The 27,558-nt window shown below is 28.4% G+C and overlaps 5 protein-coding genes across 11 annotated transcripts; 3 read left to right on the top strand and 2 right to left on the bottom strand.

Moving 5' to 3' along the window:
* Positions 1-230: 230 nt before the first annotated feature.
* Positions 231-4,701, bottom strand: LOC100642892 (trifunctional enzyme subunit alpha, mitochondrial). Of its 2 annotated transcripts, none has more exons than XM_020865418.2 (11): positions 4,578-4,701; positions 3,521-3,630; positions 3,113-3,385; positions 2,779-3,029; positions 2,294-2,677; positions 2,034-2,204; positions 1,711-1,933; positions 1,446-1,655; positions 1,174-1,369; positions 895-1,097; positions 231-820 (listed from the first exon to the last, which is right to left on the bottom strand). In XM_020865418.2, the coding sequence occupies exons 2-11, from the start codon at positions 3,605-3,607 to the stop codon at positions 620-622; spliced, it is 2,199 nt and encodes a 732-aa protein (XP_020721077.1). In that variant the 5' UTR covers positions 3,608-3,630; positions 4,578-4,701; the 3' UTR covers positions 231-619. The 2 variants fall into 2 exon arrangements, with proteins under 2 accessions (XP_020721077.1, XP_003398896.1); XM_003398848.4 differs by lacking the exon at positions 4,578-4,701 and adding an exon at positions 3,920-4,121.
* On the top strand, positions 4,702-6,986 carry LOC100643006 (metallophosphoesterase 1). Its single transcript, XM_003398849.4, has 9 exons — positions 4,702-5,272; positions 5,341-5,486; positions 5,584-5,654; positions 5,732-5,872; positions 5,962-6,129; positions 6,205-6,290; positions 6,349-6,471; positions 6,581-6,721; positions 6,810-6,986. Exons 1-9 carry the CDS (start codon positions 5,159-5,161, stop codon positions 6,969-6,971), a joined length of 1,152 nt encoding a protein of 383 aa, XP_003398897.1. The 5' UTR covers positions 4,702-5,158; the 3' UTR covers positions 6,972-6,986.
* On the bottom strand, positions 5,730-11,367 carry LOC100643250 (transmembrane 9 superfamily member 4). Its single transcript, XM_003398851.3, has 10 exons — positions 11,233-11,367; positions 10,573-10,823; positions 10,367-10,513; positions 10,145-10,300; positions 9,793-10,073; positions 9,491-9,709; positions 9,254-9,411; positions 8,919-9,178; positions 8,606-8,789; positions 5,730-8,535 (listed from the first exon to the last, which is right to left on the bottom strand). Exons 1-10 carry the CDS (start codon positions 11,233-11,235, stop codon positions 8,296-8,298), a joined length of 1,899 nt encoding a protein of 632 aa, XP_003398899.1. The 5' UTR covers positions 11,236-11,367; the 3' UTR covers positions 5,730-8,295.
* A 672-nt stretch (positions 11,368-12,039) lies between these two features.
* Positions 12,040-16,675, top strand: LOC100643374 (neuroguidin-A). 2 transcript variants are annotated; one of them, XM_003398852.4, is made up of 4 exons: positions 12,040-12,180; positions 12,784-13,309; positions 13,409-13,759; positions 13,878-16,675. In XM_003398852.4, the coding sequence occupies exons 1-4, from the start codon at positions 12,172-12,174 to the stop codon at positions 13,901-13,903; spliced, it is 912 nt and encodes a 303-aa protein (XP_003398900.1). In that variant the 5' UTR covers positions 12,040-12,171; the 3' UTR covers positions 13,904-16,675. The 2 variants fall into 2 exon arrangements, with proteins under 2 accessions (XP_003398900.1, XP_048265877.1); XM_048409920.1 differs by lacking the exon at positions 12,040-12,180 and adding an exon at positions 12,314-12,702.
* Positions 16,676-19,254: 2,579 nt separating this feature from the next.
* LOC100643495 (eukaryotic translation initiation factor 4E-binding protein Mextli) lies at positions 19,255-27,477 on the top strand. 5 transcript variants are annotated; one of them, XM_003398853.4, is made up of 11 exons: positions 19,255-19,440; positions 20,475-20,593; positions 20,757-20,897; positions 20,983-21,152; positions 21,234-21,429; positions 21,700-21,771; positions 22,686-22,746; positions 22,832-23,120; positions 23,888-24,140; positions 24,211-24,332; positions 25,717-27,477. In XM_003398853.4, the coding sequence occupies exons 2-11, from the start codon at positions 20,485-20,487 to the stop codon at positions 25,819-25,821; spliced, it is 1,518 nt and encodes a 505-aa protein (XP_003398901.2). In that variant the 5' UTR covers positions 19,255-19,440; positions 20,475-20,484; the 3' UTR covers positions 25,822-27,477. The 5 variants fall into 5 exon arrangements, with proteins under 5 accessions (XP_003398901.2, XP_003398902.2, XP_012169007.2 ...); XM_012313617.3 differs by lacking the exon at positions 19,255-19,440 and adding an exon at positions 19,790-19,898; XM_012313614.3 differs by lacking the exon at positions 19,255-19,440 and adding an exon at positions 19,825-19,975.
* The last annotated feature ends 81 nt before the right edge of the window (positions 27,478-27,558 follow it).

The raw sequence follows: 27,558 nt of genomic DNA, 5'->3' as shown, positions 1-27,558 counted from the left end.
TCTGAAAGTGCAATATCTTCCAAACATTGCATCAAGAACAAGAATTCCGCTTCTACATCTTTCATAATTGGAAGGAAATAAAAAATGGTAATTAAGCGATAAATTTATTCGTAAGTACACATTTATCAGTCATTCATTATTAAACTGTTTAACATATAATGCACACTCACAACCTTTACTGGCGCTACCTTTGTAAAGGAAAATAAGTAGAAAATTTTTATATTCAAAACTTGTTATTAAAATTTCCTTTAATAAATTACATTGCACAATTTTATAAACAGTAAAAAGAGTATATTTTGCGTTTCAAAATAAAGCGCATATGTACATTTTGTTCGTATTACATACTGCAAAAATAAACATTATTGTTACATATTATGAAAATATTCTTGTTATAAAGTATAAAAATCTTATACTAGATACATAACTAGTTTGGATTGATAGTTTAAGGAAGTTTAAAATTAATCACTAGAACCATCTCAACATATATATTTATCAAAAAATATAGTACTCCTAAATATTATAGTAGTTTTTAGGCAAATATAAAATTTTTTTAATTTCAAGTGTAGTTTTAAAGCTTTAGCATTATATAAACACTTCTCTTACAAATCTATTAAATTTTTCATTTATAAAACTTTTTGCTTCGATCAGATGCCATATCACGTAGCATTTGGCATGGCTTAAATGCGTCACCATAGTGGCTTTGAAATTCTTCCATTTTTTGTACTAATTTATCAGCACCGTAAAAATCTATCCAACGGAAAGGCCCACCAGTGAATGGAGGGAATCCTAATCCAAAAACAGCGCCTATATCACCCTCCAACTGTAAAAATATTTATGTTTAATAAACACAATATAATTTAATGATTTACTAATGTGTTCGAAATTTTGTATTACCGGATTAGCCAAAATATTTTCTTCTAAACAAAGTACTGCTTCATTAACAAATCGAGACACCATTCTTAACTGACGATCTTCGACGGATGTACTTCCTTTTGGTTCAAGTTTGTATTTCTTCAAAATGTCTAATGCCGCAAGGTTCATATTTCTGTTCTTAACATTAGATTCATATATATATATTCCCTTGCCGGACTTTCTTCCTAAAAATGACATATATTTCACTAAATACATCTATAAAAAGAATAAAGTATATAAAACAAATAAAAAACTGAGTACCTAGAAAACCAGCTTGAACCATGTCACTGAGTATATTTACATCTCCACCTCTAAAACGTTCACCTAGTGCCTTTACAAGATGCGCACTTATATGAGCGCCAACATCGATGCCGACTTCATCTGATAAAGTAGCTGCTCCAACAGGAAAGCCGAACTTTTTACACATACTATCTAGATCTATAGGATCCACACCTTCCTGTTTGTATATTGAGCATTACATTTTTCAGTTTTCTTATACTATATAGTATAAACTATGAAAAAAAAAGTATTACCTGCATTAATCTAATAGCTTCAGATAACATAGCAGACAGAATTCTTGTTGTATAAAATCCAGGACCATCCCCAACAGTAATAACTGTTTTTCCTTGTTTTAAACCTACATCAACTGCAGTTTTAATAGTTTCAGCGGACGTACCTTTATGTGTTATTATTTCTAACAATTGCATTTTATCTACTGGAGAAAAGTAATGCATTCCAATCACCTATAAATACATTTCTCTGTTACATCAGATTAGAGAAATAATATATAATACATACCTTATCTGGACGGCTACTACCAGCAGCTATTTCAGTAATAGGAATTGCTGATGTATTTGTTGCGAGTACACAATAATCTGGAGTATTTGCCTCAATTTCTTTTATAACTTTATGTTTAATCGCAATATCTTCAAATACAGCTTCAATTACAATATCTGCATTTTTAAATGAATTATAGGCTAATGTGGAATCAAGTTGAGAAAGATATTTATCTTTTTGAACGCTAAAAATTAATTTTTAAAATTAGAACAAAATTCGGAAATCAACGGCTCTTTAAACGCGTACGAGTGTGTTACATTTTTAATGAAAAGCTAAAAACTAACTTGGAATACTTCTTTCGTTTCACTGCAGTATCCAATCCTTTTTGTACTTGATTAAGACCACGGTATAAACCCGCCTCATTTGTATCTTTCATAATTACATTAAAACCTTTATCTATGCTTACTTGAACAATACCTGCTCCCATAAGACCAGCACCAACAACGGCAATTTTTCTGAAATACATATATGAGATTAGTGTTCTATAAAAGAATTAGTTATTTTTATATAAATATCAATGTAACGCATATCAAAATATCCATACTTAACAGCACTTTTGGGTGCCCCAAAACGATTTTTTTTACATGCTGTTTGTCCAAAGAATAAACTTGTAAGACCCCTACACTGAGGTGTAACTGCTAGTTCACCAAAGGCTTTTGCCTCTGCTTCATAACCAGCTTTTTGTCCCTTATCCATACCAGTTCGTATTACATCTAAGATTTTAAGAGGTGCAGGATACAATCCCCCAGTCTTTCTCATTACTTCATTTTTTGCTCTGGTAAATACTTGATTTTTTACAAACTCATAGGATAAAGCAAAATTCATAACTTTATCCATCAATGTTTTAGGGCTTCGATCAATTTTTAATGTTCCATTTGCAAGATCTTTTGCAGCTCTAATAGCAGTTTCTTCTAAATATCTCATAGTACTGCAAATATTTCAATGAGATACAATTTTTTTTTTTTTATATAATGGAGATACAAATTTTATTTATTTCATACAAATGCATATGAAATTAACAACTCTTACTTTTCTTCTGGTGTTCCAATACCAGGACCAAGACGGTTTACTAAAATATCTACAAGTCCAACTTGCTTAGCTTTAATTGCTTTAAGATTTTTGCCAGTAAGAGTCATATCTAGAGCATTAAAAAGTGAAGTTAATTGAGATAATCTTTGTGTACCACCTGCACCAGGCAAAAGACCTAACATTACTTCTGGTAAACCTAAATTAGTTTTTTGATCATTTACAGCAAGTCGATAATGACACGCCATGGCTACCTATGTAAATTAAATAAAAGTGTGTATGATTAAAACCATAGATATTGTAATATAATAGTATATAAACATATTGAATCATATACCTCAAGACCTCCTCCTAAACAACTGCCTTGGATTGCAGCTACAACTGGCTTTTGGCTTTTTTCTATTGCCTCTAAAACTTTTTGACCATCAGAAGATATTTTATAACCATCTTCTGAAGTCTTAAAACGTTGTATCATAGTAATATCAGCACCAGCAATAAAACATCCTGGTTTTCCACTTATAAGAACTACTGAATTTACAGCAGAATTATGTTGTACAGTTTTTAGAACATCCACAATTTCATCCATTATTTCTCGATTTAAGGTGTTTACCTATATTATATAAAATGCTTATTATTTTTATTAATCTTCTCTGCTATTATTTTCAAACTATTAATCAAACAATATATCAATATATTAATGACAAATAATATAATTATATGTTAGATGTGTGTATTTATTATATACCTTAACTCCTGGAGAATCTAAAGTAAGAACTGCTACATTATCTACAACTTTGTATCTCAAATGTTTTGTATTTACTTGGGTACTCATTGCTCTTATTGATTTGTATAATGCTAAAAATAAAATTTATGATCAAATATAAATTCTAAAGCTTCCACTTCCAGCAGTCACATCTAATTCAATATTTGCCATTTTATAAATATTCATTTTGAAGTTTTATCTATTTTTCAACCTTTAACTTAATCATAAATAAATGTTTCCTTTGTATTTATTACGAATTTGAATATTTCATATATTTTGAACCTTATGTGACATGTAGATTACGATAAGTTTACTTGGGAGCAAAGGTTCATAAATACGATTATATAAAAATATAACTCTTGTTTTCTTATTTATAATTACCTGTTCGTACTACAACATTTTTGTTAATATGCGAAAAACTCGCAATAGCACCTAATAATCTATATTGTGACATATTTTTACAAAATTACATGCACACGCCCCAAAAGATAGTTTTAAGTCTGCACATGGAATCACTGTGCGAAAGTAGAAACGCCGGTAACTACGCATGCGTGTAAATGTGGATATTAATCTAACCTACTGTATTTACTATACTCTTCAAGGACTTTGACCTCAACTTACTGTATCCTGATATATATAAAAATAATTAATAAGACAAAAAAATGATTAAAATTGTTTTTGAATATGAAAAATATAATTTAATATTACAATTGATATTTTCAGAATACAAAATGTATGATGTCTATTCTTTTATGTGTCATATGTATCACATAATATAGTATCATAAGTGTATACTTTCGTAATGTACTTATTACAGAAAAATAACATTTGCTATTAATACTTAACATTAAATATTAAAATTTGAATTTTGAATATTCTTGTGCAAATATTTTATATATCATTAAAACTTGTACATGTTACTTGATACTAATAAGAAAATTGATTATCAAAACAATGTATCTGTATATGTATACATTTATTATTTGTATCATTTAATATTAGTGAATATTGTTCCTATGAACTTAATTCCTATACTTGCCTGTATTTCAGTATTTATTAATTAACAAGTACATAGTTTTATCATATTATGCTATTCAACAGTTGGCTATTTTATTGCACCACTACAATCAAGATCTTGTTTGTAGCACTGCAGACAATTACATCCTCGAAGTATTATTACAAATAAATACTATCACAGTTATGAACTGCGATATACAAATGTTTTTCTACTTTAGTTGATTTGATTTGAATTAGTTGATTACTTGTAGAAAAAAAGAAAATATTACTATGATAGTCACACGTAGTTTTAATTCCAAACATGATTAGTATTGTAATTTTATTTATCTATTAAATTGATAATTTTGTAAGTCACGTAAAAATGGTAAGGGAATTTGTGAATTCGAATATCGTGTGGCATAAAAAGACATTACTTCTTAAGAACATTTCAACATTTGAAACAGAATATATTTATTATGCTAAATATATGATGTAAACAGTGAAAAGAATGTTCAATGTTCACTTGAAATAAAAAAACTATTTGATGTATAATATTTATCTATTCACAACTGCATTTACAGTGATTTGTAAATCATATCTTTAAAGTATTTCCAAATCTACAAAATGTTAGATACCAGAACATTTTCATATAAGAAATATTTAACTGAAGCTGTCATAGCTTTAGCATGTGTGTTTATTTTTTGTGAATATTTACTATATTACCTTGTGCTTATTCAGGTAAGTCGTACAAATAACAAAATGATTATAAAGATTAAAAATTTCATATGTTGTATTTAACACAACAGTGTGCATGGCCAGTTTTGGAACCACATAAAACTGATACAACAATTACTGAATCCACACCAGAAGAAACTCCGGTACATGCAATGTTTATAGCAGATACTCATTTATTGGGCTCAAAAAATGGACATTGGTTTGATAAATTAAAAAGGTTTGATTTTATTATATGACAATAAACAAGTAGTAAATATTTTATACATCTTTGAACGTAATTTCTCCCTATTGAAATCAATATTTTCTTTATCTAGAGAATGGCAAATGTATAGAGCATTCCAAACTATGGTTACTCTTCATAAACCAGACATAATTTTTATATTAGGTATGCAACAAAATTATATTAATGATATAATATATTGAAGATAAATTGAAATAATAAATATATCATAATTACGACAGGTGATTTATTTGATGAAGGACAGTGGAGTAGTTCAGCAGAATTTGACCAATACATACAAAGATTTCATTCATTGTTTTCAGTACCTAAACACACTCATCTTTATGTTGTTGCTGGAAATCATGATATTGGATTTCATTATGGTATTGTAAAATATTTTTTTTTAAACTATGAATAGTTTTTATAACTATAAAATGAATATGATATTTTTGGCAAAAAAATATTTCTTTAGCTATTACACCATACTTAAATCAACGATTCGTAAATGGTTTGAAGTCACCAAGTGTGAAAAGAGTTAGTATTAGAGGGAATCACTTTGTCCTAATTAATAGTATGGCATTGGAAGGAGATGGGTGCTTTTTGTGTCGTCCAACAGAAATTGCATTAAATAAAATTTCCAGTAAGATTACTTTTTGTTAGAGAAGTGAATAATTATGAGAATTAAAACTTATGTATAAATAAAAATATTTTTCAGCACATTTAAAATGTGCTAAAGATATGGGAAGTAGTTGTAACAAAGATAATGCAATTTCGAGATACAGCAGACCAATTATTTTACAGGTCAGTAAATGTTTCTTAAAATAAAAGCGATAACGTAATATTTGAATTATAATTATAGCATTATCCAATGTATCGTGAATCTGATGAAATTTGCAATGAACCTGATCAAGCACCAGATGAAATAAAAGATATCAAATTTAGGGAACGATGGGAATGTTTATCAAAGGAAGCATCTGAGCAAGTACATGAAATATTTTGCAAGGATTATTGCAATAAAATTGAATTTATAGATTTTTAATTTTATAGAATTTATAGAATTTATAGATAGATTATAGAAAATTAACTTACAGCTTTTAGATATATTGAATCCAAGACTAATCATTAATGGTCACACTCATCATGGTTGTAGAAGAATACATAGAAAAGATATATTAGAATTTACAATACCATCTTTCAGTTGGCGTAATAAGGATAATCCTTCACTTTTACTAGTAAGTTCTACACATTTGAAAAAACTATTTAATATAACTTCATAATTTTATTACCATATACATACTTAAAGTAATATTCATATTTCAGGGTGTATTTACCCCCAATAATTATTCTGTATCAAAATGTTACATGCCTGTGGAATCTACAGAGATCAAAATTTATGTTATCAGTATAGTGTGTATATTTATATATTTTATCATAAAATGTAGATTGAAACAAAATCGACATTATCTTTTAAAGTTTCATTAAAGTTTCATAAAGACATGTTTCTATTTATTAGTATTAATTTTAAAAAGTGCAGTAAATAGATTATAAATAATAATTATAAACAAACTAAAACATAAAAATATAAGGCTCAAAGTATTCATATTTTTATGTGTACCTTCATATATATAAGATAAAAATATTAGTTACATATTATTTACACTATTCTAAGTATAAAATATTTATATTATTTATTCTCATTATTATATTAATCAGATCAATAACACATCTCAACTGCATTAAATTATTGAATACTATTTCGCTTTACATACTCCAATCTTCTTTTCATTATTTTATCAAACTACTCTATTGGAAAGGAAAATGTGTATAAATACATATAACACACTATAAGAATATTAAAAATCGCAAATATAATCATTGCAACATGTACAAAACTTATATCTGTCTTATATATTTAATCAGCCAATATCAAAGATCTCATATATAAAACACCGTAGCATTACTGATTTACTAAACATACTTGAATAATACTTGAATAATTAAAAATATAGATCTTCATAATTAGTCCAAAAGTGAATTGTTACGTACAATTAATAAACATTTTATATGACATGACATTACGGAGAAATATACATCCCAGGTTATCCAAATGTAAGTGACATAATTTTACATCCTTAATGTTACATTATATGCATTCGATGCATACATGTCTAGTAACAAATGTCTACAGATATAACTTGCAAACTTGTTATTTTATTGCAATAAAAAATATAATAATTGTGAACTAATATTATTTTTGTATTTAGCATTGACTATAATTAATATTACATTTATTAATATTTTTATATATTTTTTAATTTTATGTTAAAAGGAAGTAATATTAATATAGTCTATGCATTTTCTTTATATGAATGTATGTATTCTTCGCTGAATGTGAGCAGTACTCTGTTTTATAAATTATAAGTACTTTAATAATAACGAAATATTTATTTGAGATATGTAATAAACGATAAAAAAAGAAAATTATGTATTAATAATGCAATGAACTAAATTATACATCACGACCTTTAATCAAAACTTTTTTCTGTTCATTTGTAAGTTTTACATATTTTTCGTTATAAACAAAATAATTTTATAATATTTAAGAATATTATTTGGTAAATGTACTACTCATCTTTTTAATCAAATTAGATTAATCTAACGAAAATGAAACTATTGTACTATTTTGGTTTCATACATTACATTTAATTTAATACATAACATTTAATTTAAAGTAATTAAATATGTTTTGTAACATTGGAAATGTGTTACCTTCTTTAATCATTGATTTCACCAATGATTAATTTGACTAGTCTATTTTTACAGCAGCATATATTTTACGAATAAATGCATAAGCAGCAAAGAAACCTATTGTACCTGTTAATAACCAAAACGTTAATACCATTAATGCAGTGTAACCAAAATATAAAAGTGTTGGAATTAGTTCTGTTATTTCTAATTTTGTCATAAAATAAAAAATTGAGTAGGCTAGGACATATATAGCTGATCCTCCACTAACAATAAAGCTTCTCCACCACCATCGGTAATCCTAATAACGAATAAAATAACATAAGTATATATGCTATAAACACAATTGAAAATAATTGTTTATTACTCACTTCTCCACATAACTGGAAATAGACCATAACTATGGATATTTGAGAACAAGAAATGACAAGTATACAGAAAACGAGGAAGAGGAATCCGAAAAGATAATAAAATTGATTTTCCCATAACGCTGTTAGAATGAAAAATAATTCTATAAAAACAGCGCCAAACGGAAGAATTCCAGCCATTAGCGTACTGTAATAATTATAATAAACATTTTGTTTGCAATATAATGAAATTGATATACATATATATGTATATACATATTTCTTAACATATTATTATTATTATTTCTTAACATATTAATAAATTCTTTAAACTTACCAGAGTATTGGGTTCATGTACCATAACTGATCAGGAACTTGTCTGGGGATTTGATTTGTTCTAACGGGATGTGTGAAAGGTTGTTTTCGATATCCGAAGAAATATCCAAGGTATACAAGAGGAAGTGATATACAAAACCATAAACATAATAATGCTAACATTGTTGTAAATGGTACTGCACCAGAACTATGCTTTCCCCATATAAAGAAATTTAAAAAGAAACAGGTAGTAAACACTATTCCAGGATACAGTGTTGCCGTCTGTAATAAATTATATAGTAATATAGTAAATTTTATATTATCTTTATATCTTATATTAACCCATTTTGTCCTTACTAGTAATGCTGTCCTTCTCCATTTTCGACCACGCATTGTTTTATAAAGTCGTGCAGAAAAATATCCAGCAATTACACCAGAAGACACATAAAGAAATATTGCACAGGTTCCAAGTGCACCTCTACTGGCAGGAGAAAGCATTCCCAACATAGCAAAAACTAAAGGTATATAAGAGAAGTAGTATAAAAATATTTAGTAATGTATGGTATTCTTTCATACAACAATATAGAACCTTACATATTGTGATTAAAGCCATAAAAAATATTTGAATTCCACTGCCTATCACAGCGGCAAATAATCGAGGATTTGGTGGTGGTCGAAATACATCTCCATGAACAAGTTTCCATCCAGTTTCTTCAATTGCTTCATCTAAACCTGCTAAACTGTCACTTTCACCAGCATTATAACGTGCAATATCTCTCCTTAGTGTTCGAATCATGATCATAGTTAAGATCCCTACATAATTTTATTCAAGACTTTGTATATAAACTTCAAAGCAATCAAAGGACTTAAAAGTATAGAGTATGATGTATATTTACCAGAAAGGAAAGAGACTACAACCAGTGAATTGGTGATTGAAAACCAATGAATTTCAACATCACTCATTCCCAAATATATATCCCATCTACTTGCCCAACTCACATCAGATTGTCTCCACTCCACAGAATATAAGAACAGAAGCTTGGTTCCTTTGGGACTAACAAATTGAGGATTTGCCTGAGGATGTGTGGGCACTATACAAGTATTTCCATCAAACTTTAGTTGGCTTACATCAACTGAACGAGCTTCTACTTCAAATCCAACTACTCTAAATTCATTTCTATGAAAAGCAAAAAAATAATTATAGTTTGAAATATCATTTACATATCAACTGATGCTTTTTATACTAACTCTCCATATCTATGGTAACTTAATTTTAGTTTAAGATAATTATTAATGTAATATTGGTCATTCATGATACCACCCAAACGATATCCATGATATACGATTACGTTATTTGTATCTTTATGAACCTTTTTTGTTGCTGCTGGTAAATTATCAATTAACCTAAGAACAGATAAAAATTACTGTAACTATATATTAATATAAATTATAATGCAAATATATGCTTACAAATGCACAGTATAATCATGTTGAATGCGTTCTATAACACGTTGCGACTCTTCTTCATTCCATGTCATAAGATTAGATGGTCCATGACATAATAATCTACAGCTTATATCGTCTGCCATTAATACCTCATATGGTGTATTTACAATTCTATGTAACAATGAATCAAATTACTTTTTCAGAATATAGTGATAGTTAGAAAATCTTACCTGTCACCACGTAATACTTCTCCTAAATTCTCTGATTTGTAAATAAAAGTTCCATTTTTTGGTATACAAAATGGAACAGAATAATATTCATATGGTAATTGTGTATGAGTGCTGGTCATTTTCACTGCTTTAACATCAATTTTTTGTCCCTTTTTAAATTCCACAGGGGCAACACCAGGCACATAGAAACCATTTGTTTCAATTAATAATGATATTATTACAAATATTGCACTGCCTTGTTTTAATCTTCCCTGTTAACAGAAGCATAATTTATGTGGTACATGTTTTACTATATCTTAATTAAATAATTGATATTTTTAAAAACGACTATATGTCCAATAGGATAAATTGAAATATGATTTATTTATAAATACAAATGTGGATATGCTCACATTATCTTCTACCAGAGATACGTCTTACCAATTTCAATCAATTACGAAACTTAATGACACTAATCCTTAAAACATTTTTTGAGTAATTGTGATAAAACGTAATTAAGTTTCTGACAGACTAATGGCATTGTACTTTACGAATACTATGAAGACAGAAAATACTATACTGAAAAGAACCGCCACATCAATTCAATAAATACTTTTATTTTGTGGTATTCAATCTTAATAACTTTTAAACACACGAAAATAATAAACGAAAAATACTTACCATTCTTTAATATTGTTTTTGTTAAAGGCGCGCCACGCCGTACCTCTTACGTTATTCTTAATCGCTACTCGTAGAGTTCCTACTGCGTTCACGTCAAAAATGAAATTTACTTCAACATGAAGTTTGTTTCGAAACATTTGTTGGTAAAATAATACAAGCATGATTCTTTATAAAATTCCCTAGCAGGTTTATTTTCAGTTACACGTGCACGCACGGTCATATACACATGTTATTTTTTATACTACCACATTTATCAATACATAGTAAATAGTAACAGTAACATTTACCAATAGAATTGTTAAAACAAGAGGAACTTCATAATTTTCATAAGCGGCTACTTATATTTGATAAAATTTAGAAAAAATACAAGAGATGAATAAAAACAAAATGATTTTCCTGTGCGACAATTCTATTTTCCTCTATCTAGCTTTTACTGCTCGTATTGAAAACAATATTTATTTTAGATATTTTTTTATTTAAATCATTTTATTTTACGCTATTCTGATTTATGACTAATTTAGTTGTGAGAAATAATATACCTAATGTTCAATACGATATCTAGCATGTTAATTATTATATAGAAAGTGTTAATTAGTGTGTTTACTCTTAAAATTCCCGCAATTTTTTATCCTTGCAAATGAAAAGGAAGTGAATCTTTTATAAATGTAAAATATTACTTAATAAACAATTTAATCTATTTCATTTCTATATTATAAATTCTTAATATATAAAAATGATTATTTATAAGTTGATAAAAGTTTAATTTTAATAGAAAATGAAAACATTTATACTACATAATAGAAGGTGTTTTGATCAAGCTTTTCCGAGCGAAAAAATATACCCCCGAAAAGGAAAATATCGTCCCACGTGGGGACTCGTTTAATTACAAGTTACGTTATTTAGATATGCATCTGTTCGGTTAATTTTTATTTCAGAACAATGGTACAGGTGAGTAGAAACTTTTAAGTATATTACATTGATAAATTTCCATGCAGTTTGTCTAAATCAATGCATTTTTCTATCAGGTCTATTGGAAATTTTTGATTGTTTTTTTTTCCGTTGTCATCCATTAGTAAATAGGAAAGATGGCAGCAGATTATTGCGCTTTTTTCCCGTGCATTCACGGGTCCGACATTTTTCTTAAAATTAAGCCTTTCTACAAATTTTCGGGTGAAACTTATATAAAAACATTGGTTACGCTTCAGTTTTACGAACAGAATTTAGCGCGTATTTCATTTTTTAAATAAAATGTGATTAATATTGAAATAAATAGAATACATAACGATTTTTGTATATTGAACTTGTGTCAAATACGGTGAAAGACTATGTAGAAATTTTAAGTGATGTCCTTAAAGGATATTTGAATTCATGTGAAATAAAAATTTAACATTTTATGAATGAATATCCTATTGTGAATTGTTTATTTATAAAAATTTTTTCTTTTTTAAACAAAATATGACAATAATGAGGGTACATAATTTTTTTTTACGTATATAATATGTCTATCTAAATTGTATATGTTATTTTAATAATGAAATATTCTGTTTGCAGGCAATTGATGAAATGGAACAAAGAGATCTCCCACAGGCTTTTCGCTTGCTTGGGGAGATGAATGCTAATGTTCTACAAGTTAATCAACTTGTAGACAATATGTTAGTCCGTGTCAAAAATGGGGAAATTTCTACGGACAAGGGTCTTAGTTTCCTAGAAATGAAATATCATATGTTACTTTCTTATCTGATTAATTTGACTTATGTAGTTTTGAGAAAATGTTCAGGAGAACGTATAGAAGGAGATCCATCAATCGATCGCTTAATTGAAATAAGAACTGTCCTAGAAAAAATCCGACCAATAGATCACAAACTAAAATATCAAATAGATAAACTTGTTAAGACTGCAGTAACTGGTACTATTAACAGTGATGATCCAACTAATTTTAAAGCGAATCCAGATGCATTTGATAGTAATGATGAAGAATCTGATAGTGATCAAGATGGTAAAGTAGATGGTTTTAAACCAACACAGGCAAGAAAATCTAATATTTATGTACCACCAAAACTTGCTGCAGTACATTATGGTCAGTATTTATAAATGTATATTTGCACAGTGTAACAGCTGTAATATTTTAAGGTAAAAAATTATAATACATTAAATATTTCGTATTTTTCATTTGCAGATGGAGATGAGACAGTTGCTGAAAAAATTCGCAAATCAGGAGAAAGAGCTCGTAGGCGTGCAGTATCAGGTGCTGTTTTAAGAGAGTTAAAAGAAGAATATTTAGATGCGCCCATTGAAGATAAACACGGTTTAGGGGAAAAACAAGCTAGTCTAGGTCGAGAAAATAAACGGAAGATAGAATATGAAGAAAATTATATGACACGCTTACCTGTTACTAAACAAGAAAAACACAGACGTCGCCAAATAACAACTCTTGGTACACTTGGAGAAGAAATTACAACTTTCGGGGAATCATCTTCTGTATCTGCTAAAAAGAGAAAAGCTCAGAAAAAAAGCAAAGCTAAAAAGAGTAAATATTTCAATTTAGTTATTTAAATTTAAAATTAATATAAAAATTTAAATTTAGTAAATATGCTTATGTCGTACTGAAGTATTTTATTTACAATACAATTTGTATTTTCTTATAGGTTTCAAGAAAAAACGGCATCACTAAATCGAGTTTATAAAAATTTGAAAAAGCTGAATTTCGTACAGCATTAATAATTAAGGTAAAATGCAAATTTACTTCAATTCTTCTTGACAAATGCAGATGCCATTAATACTCGTTAATAAGTTAAGCTAAATAACTCATAAACAACTAGTAATAAAAACAACAATCGTCAACGGTGAAATAAAATAGCACGATGGTAATTTATTACTACATAAGACATACTAATGGTCGTGTAATTAATAATTATAGTTAATAATGATTTTAATCTTTAATTGTTGTCTAAAATCAATTTTTATCTGTGGAGTTGAAATGTTCCATAAGTCACAAGAAACGATATTCTGACGATATTAAGTACATGAAGAATAATGTCAAGGTACATACGAGCTTAACTTATAAAAGAAAATTACGTGTAATCGTGACACAATTAATCAAATAATGGATTTCGGCTCCAAGATCTAAAATTGCAAGTTAAACGTACAAGTTGAAAGCAGAAAAATTTTCTGCTTTATTTTGAGATATTCTCCAGCTATAGATGAGGAAACCAGTAACATAGCAGGAGGGATGATATTGAATTAATTGTTACAGAAGCGTAAAAATCACAAGACATTCAATGCAAAAATTAGAAAATTCAAGTTTAATAAGGAAAATGATTTTAGAAATTGCAAATATTCTGCAACTTCTAAATATTGTTCATCGTGCGATATCGCGTGTCTTAGGATTTTCTCGCTATTTTAGAGTAGTGTAGTAAATAGTTTTACTATTATATGTATGTTTCGTTTGTGTTTTCCCCTGGTAAACTGTTGAGGCTATTATATCTTGATGTGAGTCATATTTTATGTTAAGTTTAATTTTTTACAATGTGTTTATGCATTGTATTTATTGTTTTAACTTTAGATTGATTTGGTTAAGTTGTTAAACTTATATTAAAAGTAATATAAGGATAACACGAATGTGTCAAAATTCAAAATTAATATTGTCAATTTCTCGATTTCTACTTAAGTTTACTGTATTTAGTTTCTTAGAGAGGGGGTATGTGTGATATTGAAAGAAAAACTAATATACGAAGACTAGAGCGAAAATCACTTCTGCAATAGAATAAAGAATTTGTACAATCAAATTGTAAAGAGCATCCATATCTTGTGCTTAAATAGGTTCCATTTTTTAAATATTAGATATAACTTTGGGTATCTTTTTAAACCCAAATGTTTCCTTTTAAGATAAAGGAAGGATGATGGTAAATACATTTAATGCAGATCATAACATGGATATTTGTATCCAGTAGTCGTTCCTGCAGAAGTGATCCGCATTACCTTCAAAAGTACTAATTCGCTATATGCTAACCAAGGGCTCAACCATCCATAGATGTTATATTTTTTACAAAAGTGTTCATAGATTGAGCCAACTTGGTAATGCATGATGTTACATATGCCCTCTCTTTTTCAATCTGTGAAGACGATTAAAATGTGATAAATTATTCATCAAATAATAGTTAAAGAAACTAACAGAATAGCACAATTGCTGGGCATTATTTACAAGTGCTAGCAAGCCTAATGTCAGCAGCCTTGTCGTATTTGGTAATGAAGTTGGAATACTGAATAGCGGGAAGATTTTGATTAATGATGTCAAGGTATACTTACAAAATCTCATGCCTGTGTAATGTATGGCATGCACAAAATAATTAATGAAAAATTACAATCGGTTTCAAAATTTGCCCGACATTTAGTTTTCTCATACTTTATACATAGATGATAATTTTTGAAGCACACTTACAACTGAAATAACTGTAAGTCCAAAATACTAAATACTATACTCGTGTGTGTGCGTGTGTGTGTGTATATTTATATATATACATATATACATAGTGTATATTCTTCATTTCTACATTCTGAACTGTTTATAAATGCTCATTGAAAAATATCATGCTGTTTGCAATAAGTAGAGAAGAAATTTCAGTTAAAAGATTTATGATTACATCTGTTTGTTAAAGATAAATTTTCTTAATATGTTTTACATATTTTGGACTTATAGTAAAAGTGTATGGGTGTGAAAAATATTCATATGAGACACATATCCACACACAACATATAGCAGCAAAGTAATAGGGTTACATTGAATACACTACCTCAAATCAATAGAAATATGGATTTACAATAATAGAACTGCGTCAGTTGCGTTTACATTGTTGTGTTATTGTTCATTTACACATTTACTGATACGGTAATTTTGTTGTGAAATATAATGGAACATATTATGCCTTATGAAGAGAAGTATTTAGAGTTTGTTATCTTTGACCTGCATAGCAGGTATGAATTTTTTAGCAATGTACAAAGGAAGCACAAAGTATGTAAACGTTACTGCGGGCAGGGAGTTTAAAGTAGTCCTTCAAATCCAACAACGCTGCCGAATAACAAACTAAAAAAAGGAGAAACAAAATATCTTTGCAGCAAAAATGAGTATAAAATGATTTATTGACTAATTCATAGTCTGAAGAATGTAATGTTTCATTTATTGATGAATTTTCTATAATTTATGTACTAAGACAATTCAGTATATGTGAGAGAGCGAAAGTGAGCGCGTACGGGAGAGAGAGAGAGAGATTTACCTGTATATTACAAATGGTTATTACGAATGAATTATTATAAATTAATATTATTATAATTATTATGATTATTCTGATTATTATTATATTATCATTATCATCATCATCATCATCATCATCATCATGTAGAATGCTTCTTACTGACTGAATAAAATGTTTTCAATGTCAATAATTTATTTACGTAAAGGATGTAGCAAGATAAGGAGCTCGAAAGTGTGCATGAACCGGTTTTGCTGTACCGTACCAAAAGGTAAGCTTACCAAACGAAAACATCGTAAAACAATTTTCAACCTTTTACCTCGACCAAAATGGTAATAGTTACAGAATGAATTTGAATTATCCGTTTTAATCTTATTTTCCCTATTTAACAATATACAAAAATTCTACATCATTATAGACACGATCATGTATGTTGAAAACTTCTTTTAGATTTTTTCGCTGCGAACCTTAAGTGAAAAAAATTAAAAATGCTGAAAAATTTAGATTTCGTATAGAAGTTTTAGAACGATCACTTTCTTATCTTTATACTAACGACGTGCCAGTATGACTATTATTCTCAACCCTTCCTAGATTTTTTGGAAAAAACCCTTCAAATTTTTTTGTGTGGTAGTTAAAAAAGTCAAAAACCAATTTCCTTGAAAATTTTCAGGTAGAAATGTGATTAATATTTTCAAATTTTGCATTCTTTTTACGCAGTGAGTATATTGTATGATTTTTAATATTTGTGCGTTCGAAAAAGTAATATACAAATAAAAGGAATTAAATTGATTTAATCAATTGAAAATGTATATGTCCCTTATCTTGTACCATATGACTATCAATTTCTCATTCAACGTTGTGGATAGCGGAGTGATCAAGGTATCTTGTATATTCCTTTATGGTACCGCTGTGAATTTTTTTATCGCAGGTTCGTGCGCGTCACAGCGATCCACTTTTCTGTTATTACATCGATTTTCTTCCCATTATTTACTACACGACAACAAACGGCGTTCATTTAAAAGTGTTCTAAAAGTATTTTAGAAATATTTTATCATAAAATGTACATGCAAATAATTTTGGGACACATTTTACTCCGTCGATCCTTCAACCACGTATTGTTTTACTGTTACGGATATTCATTTAATATATTAACATTTAATATTTTATATATAAATGTATAAAATCAGTATTAGATCTTCTAATGTTGAGTAAATGGACAGGGATGGTATTCATTCTTTTTGAAAATTATTATTTTCGTATTTATGATCTCCTCTTTTATGTAGGGATTCTGAAGACAATACATTGGGAAAAACTATCATTCTTTCTTAAATTGAAAAGTAATTGCTTTATTAAAAAATCAGAGATTCATCCACAAAAATGGCTAATTGTTATATGTAGCAACCCTCCATCTAGTGTTTTCGATCTTATGCTCAATTATAATTGTCATGTGAAAATATTTGGGAAAATTAAGGGATTTGCTGAATGTAAACCTTTTAGCTTAATTTTTATTCTATTTTTTTTCCCTGAAAATTCCTGTCATTATTTGAAAAGTTCCTAATTGTTAATGATATTTTAAGCATCAATGCTATCTCCTACCTGGTTCATTCTTATACCTACTCAAAGTGTTGTTTCGTAATTGAAGCGTATCTTTCCACTTAGGTAAGTATAACATATTCATCAAATAATTTTAATTTCACATAATAGTATATGTCATTTTTCTATAATATTATTACTTATCTAAAACTGTCATAGTCTGTAATTCAAAACTTTCGTATCGTTCTTTGTTTACTTCAATATTTTAATATTCAATGGTACAAATAAACGTATTGATAGCCTTTTCAATAGAAAAACAATATTTTACCAGTGTCCCCTGCATTTCATTATCTTTAAATTACAACACAAGTTAAACCACATTATTTAATCCAACTTAAGACCTTATTACTTTATTACTTTATTACTTTATTGTCCTGCTCCGTAATGTGTCCCTTCAGGTAAAAGATCAGTGATTACCTACTAAGTATGGTTCACGAAAGATCATTGGTCTTGGGTTGAGTCTTAAGATTGAGAATAATAGTCATACTGGCACGTCGTTAGTATAAAGATAAGAAAGTGATCGTTCTAAAACTTCTATACGAAATCTAAATTTTTCAGCATTTTTAATTTTTTTCACTTAAGGTTCGCAGCGAAAAAATCTAAAAGAAGTTTTCAACATACATGATCGTGTCTATAACGATGTAGAATTTTTGCATGCCATTAAATTGGGAAAATAGGATAAAAAGAGATAATTCGAATTCACTCTGTAACTACCCTTCTGGTCAAGATAGAGCGCTGAAAATTGATTTATGATGTTTTCTTTTGGTGAGTTATCGAATGGTGCATCATAATGATGCATAATAAAAATCGGTTCAAGAACACTTTTTGTCCCTTGTATCCTGGCTATCTTCTTCTATTGTATGAAGTTGTACGTAAAAGTTTAAAAAACGCAGAAACCTCCATCTGGGATCATATAAACAGGTCTCGATACTCATACTAAAAGTGGGCGAAAGCATGACAGAAATTGTTCGAAGATTGAGTCGAGAAAAATCAATATGGAAGGCAAAATGGTTTCCGTCCTGTGCGTGCATGATATGCTATACATGTCTCAGACAGAAACAGAGGCATTCTATGCATCTTTGTTTGTCTTGTAATAACAAGAACTTTGTTGTCTTCCATATTGATTTTTCACAACTCAAATTTTGAGCGCTTTTCTCTAGAGAGTGTCGAGACCTGTTTATGTAACCGTGCTTTCATCGCGCTACGTTCCTTCTGCTAGTGAATTTTAAATAACATGTTAGTATCACTGTTGTAAATTTAAGACACTTGAGTATACCTTCGTAACGTATGTCAACGACAGTCGACATATCTTACCGATTTCTTTTAGACGATCTGCCTGTCGTTGATCTGTGGCACGGTCGACGTGGTGGTAAGTGACTTTTTAATTATAAAAATTAAATTGTAGATACTGCTCTTTAAATATAACAATTTGATTAATGTTAAATGTTAAGTGTTTTTTCGACCTGACGTGCCTTAGCTTTCATAATTTTGGATTTTGCAATGGTAGTTCATGTTAATGTCCTACCTTAATAGAATTCAGTATTTCGATGTGTACATAAAGAATTCTCTGTATGTTATTTGTCTTGTACTTTGCAAAATTTAAATAATTCATTATATTTTTTCTCTTTTCCCCCCTCCCTTTATTTCTTACTCTTCCCTTCCACTTTTCCTCCCCCACTCTTGTTTTCTCCTTTCTTTTGCTTACTATCTCTCTTTGTTCTTTACACATTTTCCCTCTTCTTCTAACGTGCCTTACAAGATGTCGAAAGTACCAAAGGCGCTCGCATGGAGACCGCATAAATTATTTTTATCGCTACGTAGGCTACGGTAAAATAACCTACTATTGTAAAGACTCTACTTTCGCACCAACTCCAACAACTGTAGCAAATATTGTTAAAATTCACGTTAGTACATTAAATATTCAATTTTTTTTCCTTTGCTATTGCTTAGTATTTTCTACATAAACCACACTCTGTTCCGTAGTTATTTTTAAATCACCCGCGGCGCAGAACTACATATCGAAAATTTTGAAGAATACACTCTACAAAACGATTAAACTTAAGATAATAAAATATCCTTCTCTTCTTTAATTTCAAAATGATATTAAGTTGCTTAAAAAATGCAACATCTGTATAAATATTGATCATACAAATAATTGCTTTTATTACATTATGAAGTAGCGTCGCGTTAGGAAGACTTTCAACAGTGTGTGAAAAGAAATCGGTCAGAAAATTCTATACTTATTTTTACTTTCTTAAAAGTAGTGTTTGAAACTTATGCTTTCTAATTATGTGAAAGAAATAAAGACTATATTGGTTAATTTCATTAAATTGTGCTTAATCCTTATCTACTTAGTAGCTTTGTTTAATGTCCTTTTATATTCTTTGTATTTGTTTGTTTAAGATTATAGAGAATGGCCGCAACACAACTGAATCGAGCTCGAACCATCAAGAAAATCGAAAAACCTCGGCCGCTTAAACTTGCTCAACGCCACGCGACCGTCGATGGGCGGATTACGACTGGTAATATATTGCTAATTAATATACTTATATAATGCATCATTTATTGTATTACATACCTAAGACATGCATATTAAATTGTATTCTCTTATTCACTTCCTTTATAATTTTTTATTATTGATTTTGGTTATTATAATTTATCAAATTAAAATATTATATTTTACAGTGGAGGACATAGTGTCCTTAATCGACAATGTTGCTATGCAACTAACTAATGGCTTCCATGATCGAACGCTGCAAATAAGTGTGATTACAATGTGTAATCATTTAAAACTTTGTGCTCCTCAATTAGAAGCTATTTATAAAGGTATAGCTTAAAATAATATTTTTAATATAAAAAATAGAGTGAGGTCAAGATGGTAATTGCAATTTTTTTTTCTTTTAATTTGTAGATCAGCTGGACAGAGCTTTTGTGGCGATCAGAAATGGAAGTCAAGACGAAAAGTTAGATTTGACGACTAGGGTTCACCTGCTGGAACTTATAGAATTAAGAGCCAAGCAATGGCGTCACACAGATTCTATGGATGTATATTATACACAGAAATTATCGCATTTAGATAATGTATGTCATCCTTATATTTTATTATATTATGTCTTATTATAAATGGAATGATTTGTAAAGAAGTCTAAATGACATTAATAGGCAGAAGCAATTCCTGACACACCTACAAATGTATTGTCATCTCCTATGGCAACAATGACTTCCCCTACTGTGGCACCTATTCTAGGACCCGGAGAAGTTATAAAAAATAGCGGCAAATTTGTTAAACCTACGCGTATCCCTGGAAAAAACTACTGTAAAGATGAAGTTGTTATACGTAACAGTGATTCTGGTAAAGGTAAGAGAAGTTTAAAATTTTTTAAAATTATATTAATCATATGTATATTGTAGATGAAATATACATACATGTAAAACATCATAATATAATGTAGAATACGGCTTACTTGTTTTAATTTCTGAATGGTTTATTTTAATTTTAAGTTACCGTTGCACTATATTTTTGGATCTGTTTATTGATATATCTTATATTTTGTATACTGTTTTTCACATCTATTGTAAGTAGTAAGTATTATGTTTCTACTTCTAAATCATTTGCACAAAAATACAGTGATGGGAATAAAAGGGCGGCGGGTTCACATGATCGAAGAGCTCAGCCAGACAATCATCTCCTTCCAGCGAGGTAAACAAATAATTTGCAGATGGCTTAATAGCATCATGTTCACGCATTACAAAAATAACTAATTATATATTTTTTAATATCTTTACATACCTAATATTTCCATTACATCAATCCACTTTATAAAGTAATAGAAATTGGAGTTTTTTTTGTTCTTATGAATAAATATTTTGTTAAATATTTACTATATATTCACATATAAAACATTAGTAAAATATATTGAAAAACTTTTCATAATAAAACATATAAATAAATGGGTTTTGTTCTTACAACATTGTAAAATAAATTTATGATAGCAAATGATATTTGTACATTCACGAATATAATTTATGTTGTAACTTACATTTACCTTTATTTGCATGAAATATTTTTTCTTTATATGTTATTATGTTAATCACTTAATGATATTGTGAAAATTCGATTGTGTGATTACTTAAAATCTTTTTTTACTGTATGACTGTCTTGATTGTTATCACATTTTATTATCATTAGTATGCATATTGTTTGCAGCTTATTAAATCACATTTAAGTAAGTATAAAATGTTGAATAACATTTGATGTTATTATTACAATGTTATTCAGTATTTTATGCATTTCATACTATTTTGTTTACTGCTTATAAATGCTTACAGTTTTAAACATATCTAAAAATTTATCTTATCTCTTTTTACAGGAAATGTTTACATAATTAATGTTAAACTTTTTAATGTTTTAATGCATAAATAATTTGTTTTGGAGTGTTTGAACATTATTTATATTTAATAGATATCTATTGATATATAATTTTGCATTGACAAATTGCACATTAACCACAATGCAAATGAGACTTACATAATAAATTTTAATTGATAACAAACATTTGACATTTTATTAATATTACAAAATATGTATGTTTGACATACTGCTTTTTTTTGTAGTAAACCCTGGAGCCAAAGAACGACTTGTCCAAATCACGGGTACTTCCGAGGACAAGATACAGTGAGCTCAATTTTAATTTTAATTATTTCTTATTTTATATTAAACTTGCAATATCTAAGTTACTTTTTATCCATTATTACGTCAGTTACGCGAAGGATTTGATAAAAGATACGATTCAACGAAATGCATCGCCGGTGAGATTGGAGCAAGGTGGAGGAGAAAAAGGAGCCATGGGTGGTTCTAGCTCCTCACTAAATAGTAGTGCGTCAGACGAAAGTAATCGATTGCAACATCAGCAACAAAACTCTCGTTTACGAAGTTCGCTCCTCCACAGCTTCTCCACCAACGACGCCAGTATAGGCGAATATAAATATACAGTTACAGTTGGTAACCAGTCCTTAAAGATCACAGGATGCAATCTCGATCTTGTTAGGGTAATAATCTTTCTTTTTTAAAGATATAAATTAACCCTGTGAGTGCTGAATACTCGCGGCCTATGCGGTCCGTATGGGCGGCGCGCAGCTAGCGCTGACGATCACTGTGGATGGAATACTTTTTCGTTAGACTGAACTCTATTGATTGACTATTCAAAGCGCAAATCGTAATAAGTTATAGTAATTCTTTTGCACGAGATTAAATGATTAAAGAGCGTTATTTTTTAGTATTAATTATTTATTATAAACATTGAAATTTACAGTTAACTAGAATTTGGGTAATAAACTAGAAAACAATAAATTAGAAAACTAAATTTAGTAAATATAACACAAGTTAATAATTCAGTTGTGTGCGCAAAATTTCAAAACAATTATCGATACATAATCCGACATCGCATTTTCTGCATTCCCTTATTTTTCACACAAACAACACATTTTCTTCTTGATAATTAGATGCGACTGTCCGCGAAACAGTTGGACAACTGTTATAACGAGGCATTATTGGCATTTGTTTACTGCCGTTACTAAGGAATGCATTTATATTTATCTCACACAAACGTAATAGTATTACTTCTGCGTAGGTGTTCGGAAAAATTGAAAAACGCATACATGCGTCCTTAGTCCATGCCGGGCACTTACAAAAAACGCATATATATGTCCTTAGTCCACACCGATAGTTTTCGCCAGACGCCTATATGCGCCCATAGCACTCTAAGGGTTAAGTATCTTATTTGATGTATTTCTAACACAATTACTTTGTATGTTAGACTGCAAAACTAGTTTTAGACGAATATTTTTTGGGAGATTCTGAAAATTTCACAAGTGGTATAGAATATTTCAATTTCGAAGAAGAGTCTCCATTTTCGATCTCGTCTTCCAGTACACAAAAAACATTGTTAACTCCAAATAATACAAACGAAGTAGGCCAAGAATTAAATGTGGATAGTACTGCGACGTCAGAAAGTGAAGAAACTTATAAACCCTTTATTATACCTGAACCAAGTTCATCAACTCAGGGAGGTAATTATTTTGAGTGATTATTGAAAGCTTTCAACTACAAAAGATAATACTTTAGTAATACTTTGTTTAGTTCCAGAAATTAGAGAACTCACATACGAGTTTTTGTTGCTGTGTTCAACAGGCCCTTATGCTAAACGACCGCCTGCAGATTGGGCTCGTATTCAAAAAGAATGTCCCAACATTGTTCGCAAGGTACATCAATGTGATACCAATGCTAATCACCTGATGTACGACAGTGTTATTTACTAATTTTTCTTGCAAGATGATACAAGATTAACGCCTTGAAATTAATTTGACTATTTTGGAGTTACGTTTATTCCCTGTATTGAAATGTGCTGATGCTAAAATAACTGTTATATTTTTACTTATTTCACTTTTGGAATATTCGTCCTTAGATATTAAATCTCATTACATTATTAGAATCAGTAATAGCATAGAAGAACAGATATTTTCCATTAGTGGAAGACAATTTTCACGAAAGTATCATAATTCCTAAAGTTTAATAATTTCTAACTTTGATCAGTTAGAATTGATTCCCAAGCTCTTTTTTCCTTAGCTTATATTTTTTTTCCTTTGGAAATATTAAATTACAAGGCTGATATTTTAATTCATATACAATATTATATATATATATATATATATATATATATATATATTTAAACCAAAAGTTTGGAACAAGTATGATCTTTGTGATATTTAATAGCTTCAACCAAAAAAATTGTTTTGACAGTATTATGTAGATGTGATTATATGTAAAACTTGTTATATGTTACTTATAATGGTTTTTTCTATATTGAAGGCAATATAATTTGCTCTTGGATTATAATAATATATTGATGTTTATTACTGATAGTAATATATGTTTATTTCATTAAATAAATTAGACTCATAATATATACTATCGTTAAATAATTACGAAAAGTTCTTTTCTCAATCATATTCTTCTATTTTATTACTAAAATATTTATTTTTTTAATGAATTAGGGGTTTGATTACTAATGTAAATCAAAAACGAAAATATGTCGTGTTATGTGTTTGTTATACATTGTATGTAAATTTTATATTTCCTCAAATTTCCCACATACGTCATTATTTAAATATTATGATTTGTTTAATAGTTGCATAGTATGCTATGCATATTAAATTTAAGTGATTAATATTAAATGAATTTAAGAGAACGTTATTGCAATTTTTATTATTTTAGTGATATTATGTGAAAAAAGTATTAAATTTTATATTTTATAAAAAGATTTATATACTGAATGTTATTGTATAACACTTATGGAATTTTTAAGATAATAAAAATGTTTACTTTGTATTTTTTAAAATCATGTAGTACGTACATTATAACAAATGTGTGATAAATTCTTGTTCAACTTCAAAATTATATTAGAAAACGTTTGTGTAACTACTCTAAAATGGCATGCATTTACATATACCATTTAACATTTGCTTCACAATTTCAAAGCATGCTGCTTATAACATCATATCCAGGTAATGTAGAAACTACAATGGTTACTTACAATATAGTTTGTTATTAGCAATTATGCAACTAAACTTTATTTTTATTTAACAGGAACCGATTCGCTGGTTCGAACCGGAGACATATAAAGCTAAGGTGGCAGCTGCTGGTCTTGTTACAGTATTGACGATCGGAGAAGGAGAAACTGATCCAGAATGAGAGAGATTGAAAAATTATTTAATCACCATGAAATTGTATGTATTAATTTACATCGATTTTTATCTCGATGTATTGTGATAAATTTTTAAAAGTAAACTGGTATAATGTTCTGACATGAAGGAATAGGTATTATATGAGTAACATAATATGTATTGCCGAACTTAATTGTAGCAATACAAAATGACTAGTATGAATATCGAGGTATCCGGTAATATTTAAAAATGTTATGCGTGTTTAAATCTAAATTGTTTTCAAAATAATTTAATATTGTAAATTTTAATAAGCATTTATGCTTTCTTATATTACACTTATATGCAGCAAATTTGTGGAATTCATTTAAAAAAAATGTTGTCTATTTCTAATTAATCGAACGTATCTTGCAGCAATATTTTTAGTTTATTTTACAATGATACATCCATGTACTGTTTTATATTTCATAGTAGATGGAAGAAATTTCAATATCTTTATTATCATTACTACTACTGCTGCTGCTATTACTCCTATTACTATTACTATCACTACTACCGCTACTACTATTAGTATTGAAATACTTCATATAAACATTTATGAAAGACAATAAACGATTTTTATATTTTTAGTATGACATATAGATCAAATTACGGTACTCATAAAACATAGCTTATGCAATTCATAATTATTGAATATTGTCAAGTTAAAAAATAGCATTTCCATTAATAGTTTTGAATTTAAATTAACGAAGGAAAATTGTTAATTGAAAAAAAGAGTATAATATTACTAACAAATGATTGTTGATTGGAACTGTAAATAAAATTAAATTTAACATTTTAGAATGCAATTTATGTAAGCATTCAAAAAATGCTTCAATTTTTGATGCATAATATATATTTTGTTACATATAACAACTGTAACAAAATAGTGATTTAACATAGTCTAGTCTACCTTTTTAAAGTAGGAACTACTATTTTGGTAATTACTCTGCTGTGACATAATAGCCAAAAAAAAGAAAAAAAAATGATTTCATTTAATCTTAAATCAAGATTTTATATTTTATATACTAAAACCATGATACTGTGTAATATATATTATCAATTATATGGAGAGATAAAAACAAGTTTTTTGCTTCTATATCGATTTCCGTATAATTAATAATAAGAATTAATATTCAATGCTGCATAACAAATTTTGTATTATACTTAATTCAAGTTTATTTTTTATTAGATATAAAATTGTATTTCAATAAGTTATTTTTTTTTGTTATGGTATTACTTCTCTCCTTTCAGTTAAAGATTATATTATGTATTGTAAATGTTTCATTAGCCAGAATATAAATTACAAATATATTGTTAAGTTTCTTTGATTATTTTTGAAATTACGCATTACGTATCTTTTGACATATGAATTATTTGAACATGTAAAATATGTTATTTCTGTATTTTATTTTCTGGCTTGAAATATTAGTCGAATATTTAATATTTATTTGATCTGGGACTAAATTATGTTGCACGCACACGGAACGTTATGTTTGTATGTTTTTACATCTTTTAATATTTATTACAAATTTACACAATTATTTGATTTAAATTATTAATAATTTATTACTATAAACACTAACTGCAGTAATATAATAGTATATTATTGTACCTTGCTCTTTAATAATAAACCAATAAAAGTAAAGTATCGTCGGGTTATACTTTTTTTTTACTTCAAAATAAAGCACACCTATAACTAGATGCGATGTATTTTGAATCATTGGAT

This window comes from Bombus terrestris, chromosome 11, assembly GCF_910591885.1.
Source record: "Bombus terrestris chromosome 11, iyBomTerr1.2, whole genome shotgun sequence".
NCBI classification, from domain to species: Eukaryota; Metazoa; Arthropoda; class Insecta; order Hymenoptera; family Apidae; genus Bombus; species Bombus terrestris.
Note: the sequence above shows the minus strand (reverse complement) of the source record. Positions and strands in the feature narration are given on the sequence as shown.

Bases quoted from the DNA above. Each gene is read 5' to 3' on its own strand.
- LOC100642892 (XM_003398848.4), bottom strand. From the start codon at position 3,992: ATGTCACAATATAGATTATTAGGTGCTATTGCGAGTTTTTCGCATATT. The intron at 3,030-3,112 runs GTATATGATTCA...TAATTTACATAG, and splicing joins GTTTAGGAGGAGGTCTTGAG to GTAGCCATGGCGTGTCATTA. The intron at 2,678-2,778 runs GTAAGAGTTGTT...AAATATTTGCAG, and splicing joins ATTGGAACACCAGAAGAAAA to TACTATGAGATATTTAGAAG.
- LOC100643006 (XM_003398849.4), top strand. From the start codon at position 5,159: ATGTTAGATACCAGAACATTTTCATATAAGAAATATTTAACTGAAGCT. The intron at 5,273-5,340 runs GTAAGTCGTACA...TTAACACAACAG, and splicing joins ATTACCTTGTGCTTATTCAG to TGTGCATGGCCAGTTTTGGA. The intron at 6,722-6,809 runs GTAAGTTCTACA...TTCATATTTCAG, and splicing joins ATAATCCTTCACTTTTACTA to GGTGTATTTACCCCCAATAA.
- LOC100643250 (XM_003398851.3), bottom strand. The intron at 10,514-10,572 runs GTAAGATTTTCT...ATTGTTACATAG, and splicing joins GAAGTATTACGTGGTGACAG to AATTGTAAATACACCATATG. The intron at 8,790-8,918 runs GTAAGTTTAAAG...TAATTATTACAG, and splicing joins TACATGAACCCAATACTCTG to TACGCTAATGGCTGGAATTC.
- LOC100643374 (XM_048409920.1), top strand. The intron at 13,310-13,408 runs GTCAGTATTTAT...TTTCATTTGCAG, and splicing joins ACTTGCTGCAGTACATTATG to ATGGAGATGAGACAGTTGCT. The intron at 13,760-13,877 runs GTAAATATTTCA...ATTTTCTTATAG, and splicing joins AAAAAGCAAAGCTAAAAAGA to GTTTCAAGAAAAAACGGCAT.
- LOC100643495 (XM_003398853.4), top strand. From the start codon at position 20,485: ATGGCCGCAACACAACTGAATCGAGCTCGAACCATCAAGAAAATCGAA. The intron at 24,141-24,210 runs GTAATTATTTTG...TACTTTGTTTAG, and splicing joins AAGTTCATCAACTCAGGGAG to TTCCAGAAATTAGAGAACTC. The intron at 24,333-25,716 runs GTACATCAATGT...TTTATTTAACAG, and splicing joins GTCCCAACATTGTTCGCAAG to GAACCGATTCGCTGGTTCGA.